Below are 16,176 nucleotides of genomic sequence, written 5' to 3'. Positions count from 1 at the left end.
TGTAGTTGAAATATGATAATACCAGCTGACTATATTTAGTGATGGACCACGTTTAGCTTCAGTCAGCCTTTGTTAGCAGGGACACGCACCACTCGAATTGATCGATAGCTGTATCAGATCGACGGTGCTTGTCTATGCTATGCGAATGTACGTTTTACAACACTTCATCTTACGAGTGAGACAAACAGCTGATCTCAAATATGTTTTTCTGTTCCGAATAGTAATTTATATTTTATTAATTTAATGGATTAAAACAATTTATTGTAATATTCAAAATAACCAAAAGTATTCATAAGCTATGAAGCAATTCATCTGACTTATAGATAATTATGGATGATAACATACTTCAGCTGGAACTCCTGAGTTTGCAAAACTCTTTGGCATCCTCCCTCAATGGAAGTTCTTCGGTGAGATTAAAACAAATACGTCCTCTACTTATTTTGATTAATAATTTATTAAATTAAACTAGAATGTATTGACAACATCGTCGAAGGAGAACTACATAAAGGAGTTAGAAATTAAAGTTGCCAAACTAGAAGTAAATGTCTCAACGTATGCCGAAAAGATTAAAGATAAAGACGAGGTTATTGCCGCCTTGAAAATGACCATTGCATTCTGTAAGAACGACAATTACAACAATGGCAGTAAGAATAATAATAATGAGTCATCATCACGATTAAATGAACTTCAGGCCTCCTTGCATAATAAAGACAAGCAATTGGCCAATTTAAAATCGCAAGTGCGAGAATATGACATTCGATTCCAGGAATCTGAAGCGAAATCAGTATGTCTTGCAAATCAAATTGACCAGCTAAAAGTCCATTTACATGAATATGAGGGTATGATTAAATCAACTCCAAACTCGAATCATCTTTTGCTAGAAAGTAGACAACTTATTCACGCTCGCGATCTTCATATCAATGAATTACGTGAAGTGATCAAAAGTAAAGAGGCTCAAATGGTTCTACAGGAATTGAAATTGCAAGATCAAGCCAAAGATGATGCTTTGCCGGCAAAACATGAGGAGAAAACACAACTTTTGGCTAGCCAAGAGGAGATTATTAAAGAACAAACCAATAATATTGCAAAGTTACAAGCACAAATTGAGCAGAAAGATGAAAAACAAAAGGAAACTGAGCAAATGCTTGCCAATTGCAAAGCTCAACTCAAAGAAAAGAACGATATGCAGACCGAAAAGCTCCTAAAAGATGCCAAAGTCAAAATTAATGGCTATACCAATACGATCAAGCAGCTTAAACAAAATATAACCGATCTACAGACCGGAGCAACAATATCTAAAGCTGAAAATGTTGCCCAGCAAAAGACCATCAAGAAACTTCAAGCGAATGTCGGTCGAATGGTAATCGAAGCTGATATTCAAGCCCAAAGGGATAATACTGGTGTCATATCAATTAAGTGTAATGCTGGTTGGAATCTTTTCTATCGTGTCACTGCCGTTTCCGAGATGTACAACAGTCTTGTGAATTTAAATTTCGATACATCGGCCTATCCACATGAAATGTATGTCCATCTCACAGATTTCAATGGCAACAATTATCGGGCTCATTACGATATTTTCGTTGTGGGCAGTAAAGCGGAAGAATATAAATTAAAAAAGTTGGGCAAATACACTGGTGATGCTGGTGATGGCATGCGGTCTTGTGTGGGTAACGATTTTCGGATGGTTGAGTTTATCACCCTTGGACCGTTACGCAAACGCCTTTTTAGATGCTGGGGACTTGTCACCGACGATGAATCCGAGGATTGGTAAGTAACAATCGCATTTTCTCACTCTGCCATAAATATAACTTCGTTTATTATCATTATTTTAGCAATATGTATGCGAGAACTACTCCAGAAAGTGCCAATATCCTATCATGGATGGGTAAAAAATATAAAATTGCCATCATGTTTTTTAGGCCAAAAATTGATAATAATAAGATTTATGGTTCGGAATAATTTCAAGCATTGCCAATAATATCAAATCTACATACGTACATACATATAGAATCATGGAAGGATCAACTAATTTTGACTCTTTCATCGCACAGTCTCGCAAAACTTTTAATAGATCCATTCAAGTTTAGAGTCCATGAGATAATTGGATTTATTGATAAACAAGTGATATATATTTTTAACTTTCTAATTCGAATTGCGTAAAATTCCATTTTTAATAAACGAATTTTTGTATTTTTTAACCAAACAAATGATTATTATTAACCAATAAAGTTAAACAAAAAATGTAAGAAATATATTGTTTCATTTTTAATTCAAAAATGTCTTATTGTTAGTTCAAAAGGTTTTAAGATAGACGATAGGACAGTTGACTCGCTCGATTTTTTAAGTACCATCACAATCTCAGTCTTTCATTTATGTCCAGCTTATCGCAAAATTTATATCTGAATGGCTGATGCCTGGACGGAAGTGTGTACCTACGTACACACAGTTGGAGCAATCAACTTGCCATGATGGCAATGAATGAAACCAAAATTCATGTCTATTTTTGGCCGACCACAAATTGCTTTTCCCATTCAAGTAGCACAGAAATAGAAATGGAAAACCAACTGGTGATCTCCGTCTATAAATGCATTTGCCATTCAGTTAGTTAAGGTAAGCATATTTTCCTTTGGCAGATTCACTAAGATTTTTTGTTTTGACCAGTGACCTGTTCTCGTGCCCTAATGAAAGAATGAACTGGCTTCATCCGCACCTCACACTTCAATAATTTATATTTCAATTTTCCAAAATTGACTTTTCAATGCAGAAATTTATATACGAAAATATGTTTATACATATATATTTAGATGGTTAAAGAAGCTAAGGCATTTCCATCTTCAACATTTATGCGCATAATTACTTTTGCAACAAGGAGGAGAAGGACGAGAGGACTGTCTGTTGAAATTTAAAACCAATTTGTTTAGATTTTTCCTTTCGTGTCGTTTTGGTACGTTTTTCTTTCTACTTTCCCCCAATCTGTTGGTTGGTTGGCCTTTTTTGTGCTAATTAAGCCAACGAAAAAGCAAAAAAAAAAAAAAAAAAGGAAAAATTTCTGTGTTCTAAAAGAAATGCCAAAAAAGGAACAAAAAAAAGGGAGGGAAAGGAAATTGTTGGGATATATCAAAATCATAGTGGAGACAAACTGATACCGCGCAACGGACAATAATATATATATATGTGTGTGTGTGTGTGTGTGTGTGTGTGTGCAAGGGAGGAAAAAAAGAGTTTTAAAAAGACATTGTAAAGGATATGTTGGCAATAGACCCCATCGACCTTTACGCACTTAGTTAGACAAGCGTTCTACATGCCATTAAGGTCTCATTGTTGGCCCCAAAAACTTTCTTCTTTTGGGTCAACAACAATAAAACATGGGCCACTCACTTAAGTGCGCTTCCTGTTGCGCCTCGTTTGAAGTTTGTTCCGCTCAGTTTGGAATTCAAATAAAATAAGTAGCTCCAGCCAATCGTAGCTACACGAATTACATTTACTCTTTGAATGACTCTTTTCGGTCTGGAAAAAATAGAAGCTTTCCAATTTGATGATAATTGCATTAATTATTCAAGTTATATGTACATATATAGGGTAGATAAAGTTGACATACGGAATAAGTCACATAGCAACTTTATGGAAATCTCTGAATTAGGGTATAAATATCAAAGAGATTAGCATTTAACACGAGTCCAAAACTGCTGCCCAGGCACTATGACCGATTTATTAATTACTCCAACAATTTTATTAATGGAAATGAAGGAAAAGTTTAGCCGGCAAGTAAATACATCGACTGATGGTATGATGATGATGAATGAGATGGGACCACTGGGAGGAAGTCGCATTCCATGTAAAAATGGAAATGTCGACAAAAAATATTTTACCATTTGTTTATATAACCTCCTGTGACAATTTTTAATTAAAAATATATATGCTTAATAGTTTTATTTGTTTGATAGTTGACAGAAAATGCAGCAATTTATCATGAAAATGAAGATGAACAATGCGTGACAAACAAAGTGCACATTGAATACTCTATGAGACTTTTTGTTAAACAAAGATATAAGAAACTTTATAATGAGTGTAAGGAAATTTTTAATTAAAAATCTCTCGGTAATAAGTGTCTCTGATTGAGACACAGAAATAAAGTCGACTGGATGTGCCATTATGTCTTTTGTTGTCAACTTTTTCACAAGTTCGTTTGTCGCAGCTAATGTACTGGAACTTTTACATCGTTTTCATTGGCTTTGGGGTTATCAAAATAATGATGACTTATCCATGGACGGAATAATAAATGAAAAATAAAACTCATATGCACACCAAATTCCAAATGAATGCATTTTTGGGGTACAGAAACTCACATGGATGACTGTGTTTGCTAGCCAAGCCCACTTTTATCAAGTTATTCACTGGCACAACTCCTCTATATACATTAGTGAAATTCTGTGATTTATCTCTCCACATACATATGTACATATGTGCATATGTACAGAGCTAGTTGAAAAAATATATATGCACATACATATATAAATGTTTCTCAAAAACGACAAATAAAAAGGTGAAAAAAAAATTTGTGAAATTTATGTGCATGCATGAGATGGATAAAGAAGTGAATTGTAGATGGTAATGGTTGCAAGCAACATGATACAAATGTGTGTGTGTGTGTGTGTTCCTTGCCATTAATGGCAACAAATGTTACCTCTTGCCTGAATTTCGATTGCGTGGAGAAGGTAGAGCAGGGGGGACCAAGGAGGAAGCGGTTGCCGGATGGATAACAGAAGCGGATACAGCCGCCATTTTATGGCAAAGCTCTGGCGCTTAGCAACAAACACGTACCATTTGCAACTTCTCGATTTGGCCATAAAAAGTGCAACCGAGGGTGCGTAACCCATTTCCCTTCCCTTACCAAACCATCTGTCAAACCTGGCATCTTTAGAGTTGAGAGCAACTATGTACATGTGTATGTGCATATAACTAAATGGATTGCCGGTGACATCCACTTGAGCTTTGAGCTTAATGTAGAGAGCGTTGACATTAATTGCATAAGTGCAATCAATGCTGAAAAATAAAAGGCAAGAAGGAAAGAAATTTGCCATAAATGTGTCTTGTAAGTTTTATGACAGCTGCAAGTGGTGAAATGGTGGCTAAAAAAGAACGGAGACAAATGGTGGCTAAAAAGAACGGAGACTTATCAACCATTTCCGTTTGTCACCCAATACAATGAACGAGACATTACATAAATTATCCTGAAAAAAAAATGTAAGAAGACAGCTGAAGTCCACACAGTGTTGCCTCTTTTTTATTAGACATTATTTTTATGCCTGTGTTTCGTTACGTTAATTTGCAACAAAATTAAGCGCACTTGAGCACCTTTCTTTTACACACATTCTCTATCTCAGTGTCGCTTTCTCTCATGTGCCATCTGGTTACAAAACCACAGAAACCGAATTGACAACGCAATTGCTCCACCACAAAGCCATCTTTCGCGTTGCTTAAGCTCACTCATCCTTGTTGTCAACTCGACTACTCGACTGCTCGACTGCTCGTCTCTGCTCTGTCACTTCGGTTGAGGTGGCTACTGCAGCTCCACTGACTTCATCTCCAGCATCATCTACCATGCAATATACACGCACAGAGTAATTAAACTTAAAAACCCACAAAAGCGCATAATGCTTAAGGGAGTGACACACCACAACACTGTTCGAAATTGGTTTTGCTCTGGCCTTAAAGCTAATTTCTTCAGTTAGCCTTGCAGCATTCAATTAGGAATTGATATCGTTGTAATTATTTTCCTTAACTTCTGTAATCTAAAAGTTATTTGGAATTATTAGTTGGTATAGTCTCCTCAATTTCTCCGAGACGCTTTAAAAACCTTCTTGACATTCGAAAAAGCATCTCTTTTAAACTACTATTTGCATTATCCTTTTTTTTTGAAGCAAATATTCTTTGCATCTACATATTTACATATATAAGCTAAGATTTGCCAGGTATCTTATCATGTCTGCTCTACAATCTCGTCAATTTAATTCTAGAAACTAATGACTAAGATCCCATATAATTCTAGAAGCTAATGATCAGGATTAAAGGCTGATTACCGACTCTTTGACCGTGGTCAATTTGATTTTCTTGCAGTGTACAAGTCTTACTGGAATGCTATGCTCTTTTGCTTGCTATTTCAGTGTAGAATATTAGTTGTTTTTGTTGTTGTCGTTGTTGGATATTGCACATACGGTGCAATCTATGTACATACATATGCACACACAGACATAGCGATGGTTTAGTCAACGGTGTTTGTCATATCACCGCTAATATTGCCAAGCTGCTGGCTATGCCACGGTCTTTGCGATATACATACGTATACATATCTATGTGTTTGTGTGTGTGTGTGTGTGCAGAAGTGTGTTGTCGTATGTCAAATGCCAAAGCAAAATGGCAGCTTGCACTTAATTGCCAGTCGAACACGAGTCTGAAGAGGAAAACACAAGCAGCACAAATTTTCAATATTGCTATAGACATTGAAATGTTATTAAGCCACCGCACATTACATAGATATAGCCCACATGTACATGGGATGGGCGGGTCGGTGTGCGGGAAGTGGTGGCTCATGTGGGTGGACAATTAGTCAGGCATGTGAATGCATTTTGGCATTCCCATTCAGCACACGTGCCCACTTAATTGATTTGTAAACTGAAAAGCGCATTAGAAATACACAATACATTTGGGAGAGAAAAATCTTAAGTGTAAATACATACAACTTTTGACTTGACTTGATGCTTAACTTGGCTTACCGCAATAATAAACAGCAAAAGGCCAACAGATATATGCATGTATATATGAATACAAGTTTATATAACTTTATTTATTTATTTTACGCCTGGCAAGTCTGTGTCAGAGTCGGAGATAAAGCTCATAAAATTTTGTTTAACTGATTGCTTTATAAACCTGAAAAGGTCAGCAGGTGAGAGAGCCAAGTTAATGCATTTGTGGATTATGGTTTGTTTGCAGTTTGTTTGTTAGTTGTTTTGTATCTTATAAAACATTTAAATTGCAGCAATGAAAAAGCGGAAACCAGATATGACCCAAATAAGTATGCAATAAAGATTTGCTTCTTTTATAACAAATTTTTACCTCAAAGTGAAATGAAGTTGAAGTTGATAAATTCGTATATATTTTCAATATATTTTCTTTATATCGAAGTTGAAACTTGTTGCGTAGTTTGATAAACAATAGAAATTAGTCGAAAATAAGCAAGTCATAAAAATAATGTCCCCCTAGTAACATACATACATACATATATGTATAATAAACCCCTCTTTGTGCGAAGGGCAAAAACAAATTAAATTGGTTTCGGTTCTGATTTTGGTCAGAAGAGCGCGCGAACAACTCCTCCAGCAGCTAGCCGTATGCGTCAATATTAAATTAAAGCGATAACAAATTGTAATTACCTCGCCAGCATGGGGCCCCGCCCCTGGTTCTGACACCGCCCGCTTGCGGAGGCTTGGCTAATGGAGTTTCAGGCCAATGTATGTACATACATACATATAATAAATAGCCAAATTGACATAAATTAGTTGAGATTGAAAAAATGGCCACCCAGCATGCTTCAGTTTCCAGAGCGTATAGCTAGCAAACACCACCAACGCCAACAACAACAACAACAACAATGTACTGAATCCTGGCCGGGTGGCCTTTGTCTTCTGCCTTTGTTGCTTTTGTGTGTGTGTGTGGCTATAAATGTGGCCACACGTGTGAGTGCTGTAAAGCTGTCAGGCTGCATTAAATACTCGTATGCTCACCATTTTCTCTTGCTGTCGTCCCTCTCACATGGCATAAATAAAAAGCTAAATAAGGTCAAGAGATAAATTTCAATTTGATTGGACCACGAAAGGAATAACGCAGCAGAAGAGTTAAAGGTTGATACTGGGCAAAGATCTGTAAATACTCTTCAGAAAATCACAAATAATTCATTTCCAGTGAGCTGCTGGGTGAGGAGCAGGTGGCCCGATCGAAGACGTCAGCAATTTCTTAATTTAGCTGCACAAATTCTATCCCGGACCGAAGAAGGTGGGGCCGAGAAATGTTGTTGACCAACATTCTTGACTTCATTAGAGCCATTTTCGGGGCCATTGAAAATTAGCTGGGCAAACACCTACACACAGACCATCTTAGCATCCATCCATCGGAAACCAGATTAAAGAGATGTTCTGCTTATGCAAATTGCTTGTCCCTCTCTCTCTCTTCTGCTGTCTATCTCTCTCTTCTTATACTTCTATTTCCATCTTCTGTGTCTCTTGTCAAGTTGTAAAAGTAGTTTCTATGTTTGTTGTTTGAGTATTCTTTTTTCTCTTATATATGTATATACACTCGTCCTCTCTCGGCATGTGTTGTGGATTTATGGCTTAAAATTGAAATCTGGGGGCGTGGTTCTCGTGTCTTTCTCCAAACATTTTTTGGTAAGCTATGCAAATGAGACGGAGCCCTGGCAAAGTGGGAATGAGGGATGGGCCGGCGGGGGGAAAGCGTTTTGGGTCGTTTTTGGTTCTTTTGGGTCTTGACAAGTCGCTTAAAGAAAATTCAAATTGCAAACAAATATTTACCCTCTTTTAGCCTCAAGGCAAGTGCCCAATGTTATTGTTGTTGCTTTCGATGCTGCTGCTGCTGTTGTTGTTGTTGTTGTTGTTGTTGTTGCCAAGCAAGCAAGTGCTGACAACATTTTAATAAGTTTAAACGGCATTACGAAATGAAATATGGCCCAAATATGAGTCCAGTCAGCCCAGCAACATCAGAAATTGCCAAAAATTGAAAATGAACAATAAAAGAAAAAAAAAAGAATAAGAGAAAACGTAAACTTGAATGGGCCAGCCCACACAATGCAAAAAGAAATAAAAAATAAAAAAGAAACGAAAACGAAAATCAAACAATGAGCAAACGAATCGAAATTCATTTCCTTTGCCTGCCAATGTCAAGGTGTGTATGTATGCCCCAGCTTCTCCTCTCCACCCCTCACCAGTTTTCTCACTCTTCAACATTATTTATGCTTCCAAAAATCCTTGGAAAGTATTCGAATAAAGCAAACAAAGAAATATGAATCTAGCCGCTTCATATTTCAAATTATTAATCGATTCGCTTTTAACTTATTTCTCAAACTCAAATGTAATAATAGAAATATTCAAATTGTAAAAAACACTTCGTTGATCTTTCTATCTTTGCATTATCCACAAAGGAACTAACTATCTTGCGGTAATTTAGGTTTCGAAACCTAGAATAAGTTCATAAGGAGTACAATTGTATTCGTATATTCTGATTCATTCAATTCTCTTACTTACCTCTTGTTCATTATTTACCCATCGATTCGGGTGACTGTCAACTGCCGCTGCTTGTTGAAAGCAAATGACCAAAGTAAGTTAAGAGCACTTCCCTCGCTTCCCTCCCTTCCTACCATCCACAACCATCCATCTATTCTTCACTTGATTTCTTTTTTCTATACTCTCAACCTAACTCACCTTAAATTTCAATGTGTGTGTGTGTATATTTTGCATTTTGTATGATTGATTGCAATTTGATGCATGATATGGAGAATTTCCTTTGATACAATAACCAGAAAATAAAAAACAAATTTTTTTTTCTCAGGGAAACAAATCTGCAAAGCCTTTGAGCAGGCGTTTGTATGCTCTTTAGTCTCAGCTTTTATCAATAGTCTTTTATTAGACAAAATGTATATTTCTTTTAGTCTCAACTGATCAACTAAGCCTAGTCTTTGCAGTGATCGTGAAGGACATCACCAGCTAACAGGACACCACTGGAGCATATGAATTGAAGGAAAATCATTTGGAACTTAAGGAAATAATAAATCATTCAACTTTGATATGTGGAAAATATTGAATTTCTTTTCTGTAAAACATTTTTTAGTTCAATCTATTCTTAGTTGATCTAAGTTAGACTGATTTTGCTTAGTTATGGCTTTTTCTTTTCTTGTAAATTGAATTGAAAGCCCCAAAAGACACGCAGGCACTGACAGTTTTAGGTATTTGCCTGTGCTTGTAGGACAAAACCAACTCATTAGCCAAATGGCATTAAACTTGCCAACACTCACAACCTGAAGAAAAATCAACTCATGAACGCTATTTGAGAGTCAAGGCAACGAAGGGAATTACAGAACTAACCAACCAAACAACTGACCAAACGACCAACCGGCCAACCATCCATCTGACCGAGCCAACAGAGAAACAAAACAAACGTAACTCAATGTAATGAATAACATAACAGGGACATATCTCTTTCATTCTCCTTTTTTGTTGGTTTTTTTTTTTGTGCCTTGACTTACTTGTTGGTCATTTGCCGCCTGAGGCCTATAAGCTGTGTACAACAATTTTATCCCTAAGTACCAGCAAAAGTAACGCATATTAAAAGCGACCAGGACCTCGCCCACTTAAGCAGAGAGAGAGAGAGAAGGAGACAGCAGACCACATCAAATAAATCGCGTTCGCGTATAAAAAGTGTCATTAGCATACCAAAAAGACATGAATGAAAAACAATAAAAATGAAATATAAAACAAGACAGAATAAAATCTAAAGTTAAATAACGAGATAAACAACAAGAAAAAAAAAACAACAACAACAACAAAATGAAAGAAAACAGCAAACGAGATAGAACAATGCAAATGACCAACAGTTAAAACAATAAAAAAAAAACACAAGAAAAGCCAAACGTACTACGAGAGGCTATTGAAAAGTTTTGCCCTTTCATTATCGGAATGCAAGCAGATTAACAAAAGTTTTTACTGGAAAATTATGCAAATTATGTTGTCAAACTTTTTTCTAACTAAACAATTTGAAAGTGTGCTTGATGCCATTTCAATGTGTGATAAAAAAAAGTATAACTTAATTGAATAGTTGAGTCAATATGTTCATTATGCACTTCTTTTGGTTTAAATCATAGTCACTAGATTAGTTACTACTTTACTTATTTATTCACTTGTCCATTCATTTACTCAGTTGTTCAGATTACTCACAACTTCAGTCACTAGATCAGTCATTTGCTCAGTCTCTAGTACTCTTGCTCACCTTATTCACTTCATCCACTAAATAGTTTACTCGCTTATTCACTTGTTCATTGCAATAGCTATTCATTTATCCAGTCAGTGGATCACTAACTTATTCACTTGCTTAACTTTACCCCCCAAATAGTTGCAAATAAATAGCCATAATCTCTTAATTTTAGAATTGCAAGATAATAGAAAAACCCCCAAAACTTCTACTAACTCCAAGAAGCATGTTTACATTCTCCATTAAACCCGAAAGAAACTATTGCCATTCTTTTCTCATCTTACCAACAAAAGTTTCTTTCTGTCTTTGGGTTATAGAAAAAATAAATAGACGAAACAATTTCGCCAACTTTTTGCAGTCGATCAGCAAAAAGAAGAACCAATTTTTTGTTGCTTCGATTTTCTTTGCAGCCCTCGCGTATTTGCATTTACAATAAAAATGCACGGCAAACTTTCTTATTTGGATTTTATATATATTATGTACATATATATATCTATTTTTTTGTCAGTTTAAACATCGTTCATGGCAAAACTAGAGCACACACCCACACAAGAGTCAAAAAGCTGATGCGGCAAAAAGAATATCAAGTTTACTGCAACGGGCCAACGGCCAGCGGCCAACGGAATGGCGATGGCAATGGCGATGACAATGAAGAAGTTTCCACTGGACAAGTACACATTACGGACAGGATGTTCAACGAAAGTATTTTCATTTTTCATTTTACTTTTTATTCTGCCAACCAAATTTATGGGCAAAGAGGAGCAGAGGAGTTCAGCGAGTGAGTAAGCGAGCAGAGAAAGGGATTTTCATTTTTATTTATTTAAAAAAAAGCAAGAAAAAAAATACATATATAGATGTATATATACGTACATATATAAATACAGAAAAAGAAGCGAAAAGAAAAAAAACGTAAGTAAAAGGAAAAAGGATTCAGCGAAATTTGAATTTGAAGAGAGTTTTACTGCCCACGCATTAAAGGGAAAACCGGGAAGGGAGGAGAAAAGGAGAAAAAAGGCAACAGTCGAGCAATAAAATTGGCAGAACAAGCAGCAACAATTTTATTTTATTCTTTTTCGTTTTGTTTTTGTAATGTTTTCCATCAAACAAAAACAACAAGTATTAAGTATGCTTTTTGTGTATTTTTATTGTTCTTGTTTTTTGTTCCTTGTTGCCATGACAGCAATAGTAGCAATAGCAACAACAACAACAACAACAACAGTAACAATAAAAAAAAATCACTTGAATGCATAACAAAGCATAAAGCCGCTCCACGCTTCAACAAATTCTGGTTGAACTCCTGAATCCCAAGGCTTAACTAGCCAACAAAAAACCTGACAAAAAAAAAAAACAAAACAAAACCCAACAGCAGCACAAAAAGGACAAAATGTGTGAACCGGACTAACTAATTAATACTAGTGACTAAGCACATACAAAAAAAACAACAAACATTTTACATTTACCACAATTTAATTGATGTTGATACGATTCGAAATATTCAAAGGACAATACGTTAATTGTCATGACTCTGGGAGGGACGGGGGTCAAATAAAAGTAGTAAGTAGGAGAAAACTTAAATTTAAATGTTAAATGTTTCACTAAGAAATGTAAAAGAAACCAGCCTTTACACACACACACACACACACACAGAGAGAGAGAAAAGGCAAAAGAAAGGATTTACTTTTAAGTAGGTTTGTTAGCCGAGTCAAGTGTTCAAAGAAGACGAAGAAAATCAACATCTAGAATATAAAAAAAAATGCTAATATTGAAAGTAAGCAAATCTCAACAGCAACTTCTATTAGAAAAAAAACTTAAACGCTTGCCATCTCGCTTACTCCAGCACTGGAGTACTAATGACAACATGTTTTCTAACTAAAATTTAAAGATTCCAGAAATTTCACAACTCGAATTGAGAGATTAAACCGCTTGGCAGCATAAAAAATTTGGATGATGAGTGTGAAATATTATTTGGCTCAAGTTTTGCTAAGCATAAATCACCGATGAGCAGAGGCGTGGGGCGATGAGGGGAGAGGACGAAAGGATTCTAACACAGCCACAAGAAATGCCAGAAATGTCAAATTAATTTAGTCAAGCCGCTGACGCTGCCGTGTTAGTGGGGAAATCTCAGCCGAAAATGTCTTGGCCTTTTTCAATCAAGGTAAAACACAACAGGAAAAAGGAATAGGAGTAGCAGGAACATGAGAGCCTGCAAGCATGCCCAGACAAGCAGCCAGTCAGCCAGCCATTCAGCCTGTTTGTTCTTTAGCCCACTCACTCGCCTTTGCATTTCTTGTCACGTTTTATGAATTTGCTGGCTCTCGCTTACAACCAAAAACGAGCTGACTGGCAAGAGTCAGAGTGACTGGTTGATAAGTGAGGGGGGAATGGGAAGGGGGTAGCTGGTTAGGTGGTTAGTGGTTGGAGGTTCAAGGCAAAAAATGTCGTCGACATTCGCATAGATAACGCAACGTCGCGTCAGGCTCAAATGGCTTTTGGGCTTTGCTTCTTCGCTACTTTGCCCTTTTTTTCTTATTCCACAGAATGCTGGGAGTTAAGAGATAGAGAAAGAGAAAGAGGGAGGGAGAGGAGAGGAGCGGGTTGGTATAACGGAAGCACAACGACAAACACGCATAAATTACTCAATTAGTAGTCGAGATGCGAAGGAGTGCCAAAAAGGTCCTAACAAGACAGCCGGAAGTGGTCCCTCTTGCTTTCTCTCTCTCTCTCTATCTTTTTTCTCACTTACTCTTTCCTCATTTATTGAGTAATCAAATGTCAAGACATTAAACACATCGCATTTTATGTATCTTTTTCCTTTTTTCCCTCTCCCTCCCCCTGAGTTTCTTTTTTTTTTTTTTGGTTTGTGTCTCATAAATCAGTTAGCCCTAAATCGTTTGAGATTTTCTAATTACAAGTATGAATGGAAAAGGAAAGATTTTTATCTTCAACATGAGAAAAGAGCCCACAAAAGCAGCAGCAGCAGACGAAATGAAGTAACGGCAAACAAAACTGCAAATGAAGTACATACGAGTGTATGACAAAGTACAAATTGCTTCCTCCTGCGAACAAAAAAAGAATGCCAAAAAGAAAAAGAGGAAAAGCAAAGGGACACCAACCAGCCCAAATAAGTATGCTACATAATAAGCAACAATGAAAATAAAACGTGCAAACAGAAAACACAATGCGACAAGGACAAGAGCAGCAAAAAATAGAAACAGCAAAATAACAAAAAAATAAAAGGGAGAGCATTTCTCGTGCGTGCCACTCCAAGTACTTGGAAATTGTCATGAATTCAGTAAATATACATATGTATATACAAAATACGAAAATCAACATCGCTTTATATTGCGACATTTAATTAGTAATGAGAATGATAAGCGTACTCGAAACATTTTTATCGGCTATAACGTTGAAGATTTAATCTCTGTCTGTCTACTGAAATAATTTGATTTTAAACTTCCTTTCACATTTTTCATAGCAGAAGGAAAGCGCATAGAAAATTCGGTTTACCAGCAATTGAGTAAATTATTTTCAGCATAATTTGTTTGCCTGACCCAAATATGGCGCGCGAACCGGGCCCCTTGTTAAAGCAGCTGTTGGAACTGTTGTTGGCTCAATCATTGACCGACCATGGGACCACCGACCACCGACCCAGGGACGTGTTGAAATTGTGACAATGTGGCTATTTGCTTTCGTTATACCCAACACCGACTCCACCTATCACCCATCTAACCATCCACTCTACTTTGAGTGTGTATGGGTGTGTGTGTCCTTGTGGGTATTAGCAATTAGAAAGTGCACAACTGAGAAGCCGAATGACTGAAGGAAGAAAAACAGTAAAAACAAATCAAAAATGCCAACGCAATTTACCCAAACCCCCCTTCCAAAAACGGAAACTTGCCCAGTTGTAGTACCAGTTGATGATAGAATGATAGCTATCAGTTTACTTTCACTTATTAACTTGATGACTTCTTGCCAAATAAATAGTAAACAAAAAAAATAGAACACAAAATTTGTATATATATGTATCTATATATTTTTTTTTTTATTTATCAGCTGAACTCAAGCCTCAAACAAGTCACTAACTAAAAACGTTTAAAACCAGATGATCCTATAAATTGATTAACCAGAAACTAGAAACCAGAAACCAGAAACTATATCATATAAGTAAGTACAAAGCTAAATGTGTAAAATTTAATACATTTCATTAGTACAACTAAAAATGGATGATTCCCCCAAATTCAAATTTTAGATAAAAGATTTTCAACTTTGGTTTCTATACACAGGGAAAGACATAAACAAGGTTTCTGGTGGTTCGACGTTTGCTTACTCTGACCGTAGAACAATATTGAACTTGGAGTGCTGCATTATTGCACTTCAAAATGATATAAGTCCTCTTCAGTCGGCCACTTTTTTTTTTGTTTTGTTGTTGCCAATTTTTGCGTTATTGGTTTTTTTCTCTCATATATACATATATACACATATTATTGGATGCTTTTGTTTATGTCCATACATGCATACATACACGTACATATCTATATGTGTATGCAGCTACTTTTGACCCCACAAGGAAAGAAAGAAAAAAAGAAAAACATTTCATGCTCATTTTTTATGCGCACATTTTTTTATGGGCCACACTTGAGTGAACGCAACCAGTCTGACTGACTTCACTTTGCTTTCGCTTTACTTTCATTTAATATGTTTGTAATAATTTTATGATTTCATAATTTTATTCGTATGCAAATATACATAAATGTATAGAAGAATGTGCTGCTGTTCGCTGCTGCTGCTCCTTCGAAGAAGAAAAGAAAAGCAAAACGAATTGGGGATTATTCCATAATTTTCAGTCCCTAAAAGGTTATTGACATGGCAATATAAAATTCTTATTGTTCATGCAAATACCCATATATATATATTCCTATAAGCCAAAGAAACAAATAACTAATTCTGAATTCTTAATATCATGTAAGTTAAAAACTTAATAGGCAGACGCCTATTAAGAAAGATTAAAAGTAAAATTGGACCGCAAGTTTCTTAAAATTTCAAAACATTTACATTGAGTTGAGTTCCCATGGGAAAATTTATTATTTAATACTAGAAAACAAATGAACGATTGTTTGCTAGCAGACGGCGCAACCCTAATTAGTG

At 36.1% G+C, this 16,176-nt stretch overlaps 1 protein-coding gene across 1 annotated transcript; it reads left to right on the top strand.

Annotated features, from left to right (window-relative positions):
- Positions 1-188: 188 nt before the first annotated feature.
- LOC137578864 (tropomyosin-like) lies at positions 189-2,211 on the top strand. The gene is made up of 3 exons (XM_068292467.1): positions 189-407; positions 470-1,767; positions 1,833-2,211. Exons 1-3 carry the CDS (start codon positions 330-332, stop codon positions 1,957-1,959), a joined length of 1,503 nt encoding a protein of 500 aa, XP_068148568.1. The 5' UTR covers positions 189-329; the 3' UTR covers positions 1,960-2,211.
- The last annotated feature ends 13,965 nt before the right edge of the window (positions 2,212-16,176 follow it).

Source organism: Drosophila tropicalis, unplaced genomic scaffold (assembly GCF_018151085.1).
Source record: "Drosophila tropicalis isolate 14030-0801.00 unplaced genomic scaffold, ASM1815108v1 contig_694, whole genome shotgun sequence".
Classification (NCBI taxonomy): Eukaryota; Metazoa; Arthropoda; class Insecta; order Diptera; family Drosophilidae; genus Drosophila; species Drosophila tropicalis.
The sequence above is the reverse complement of the archived record's forward strand: the minus strand, read 5'-3'. Positions and strand labels throughout refer to the sequence as shown.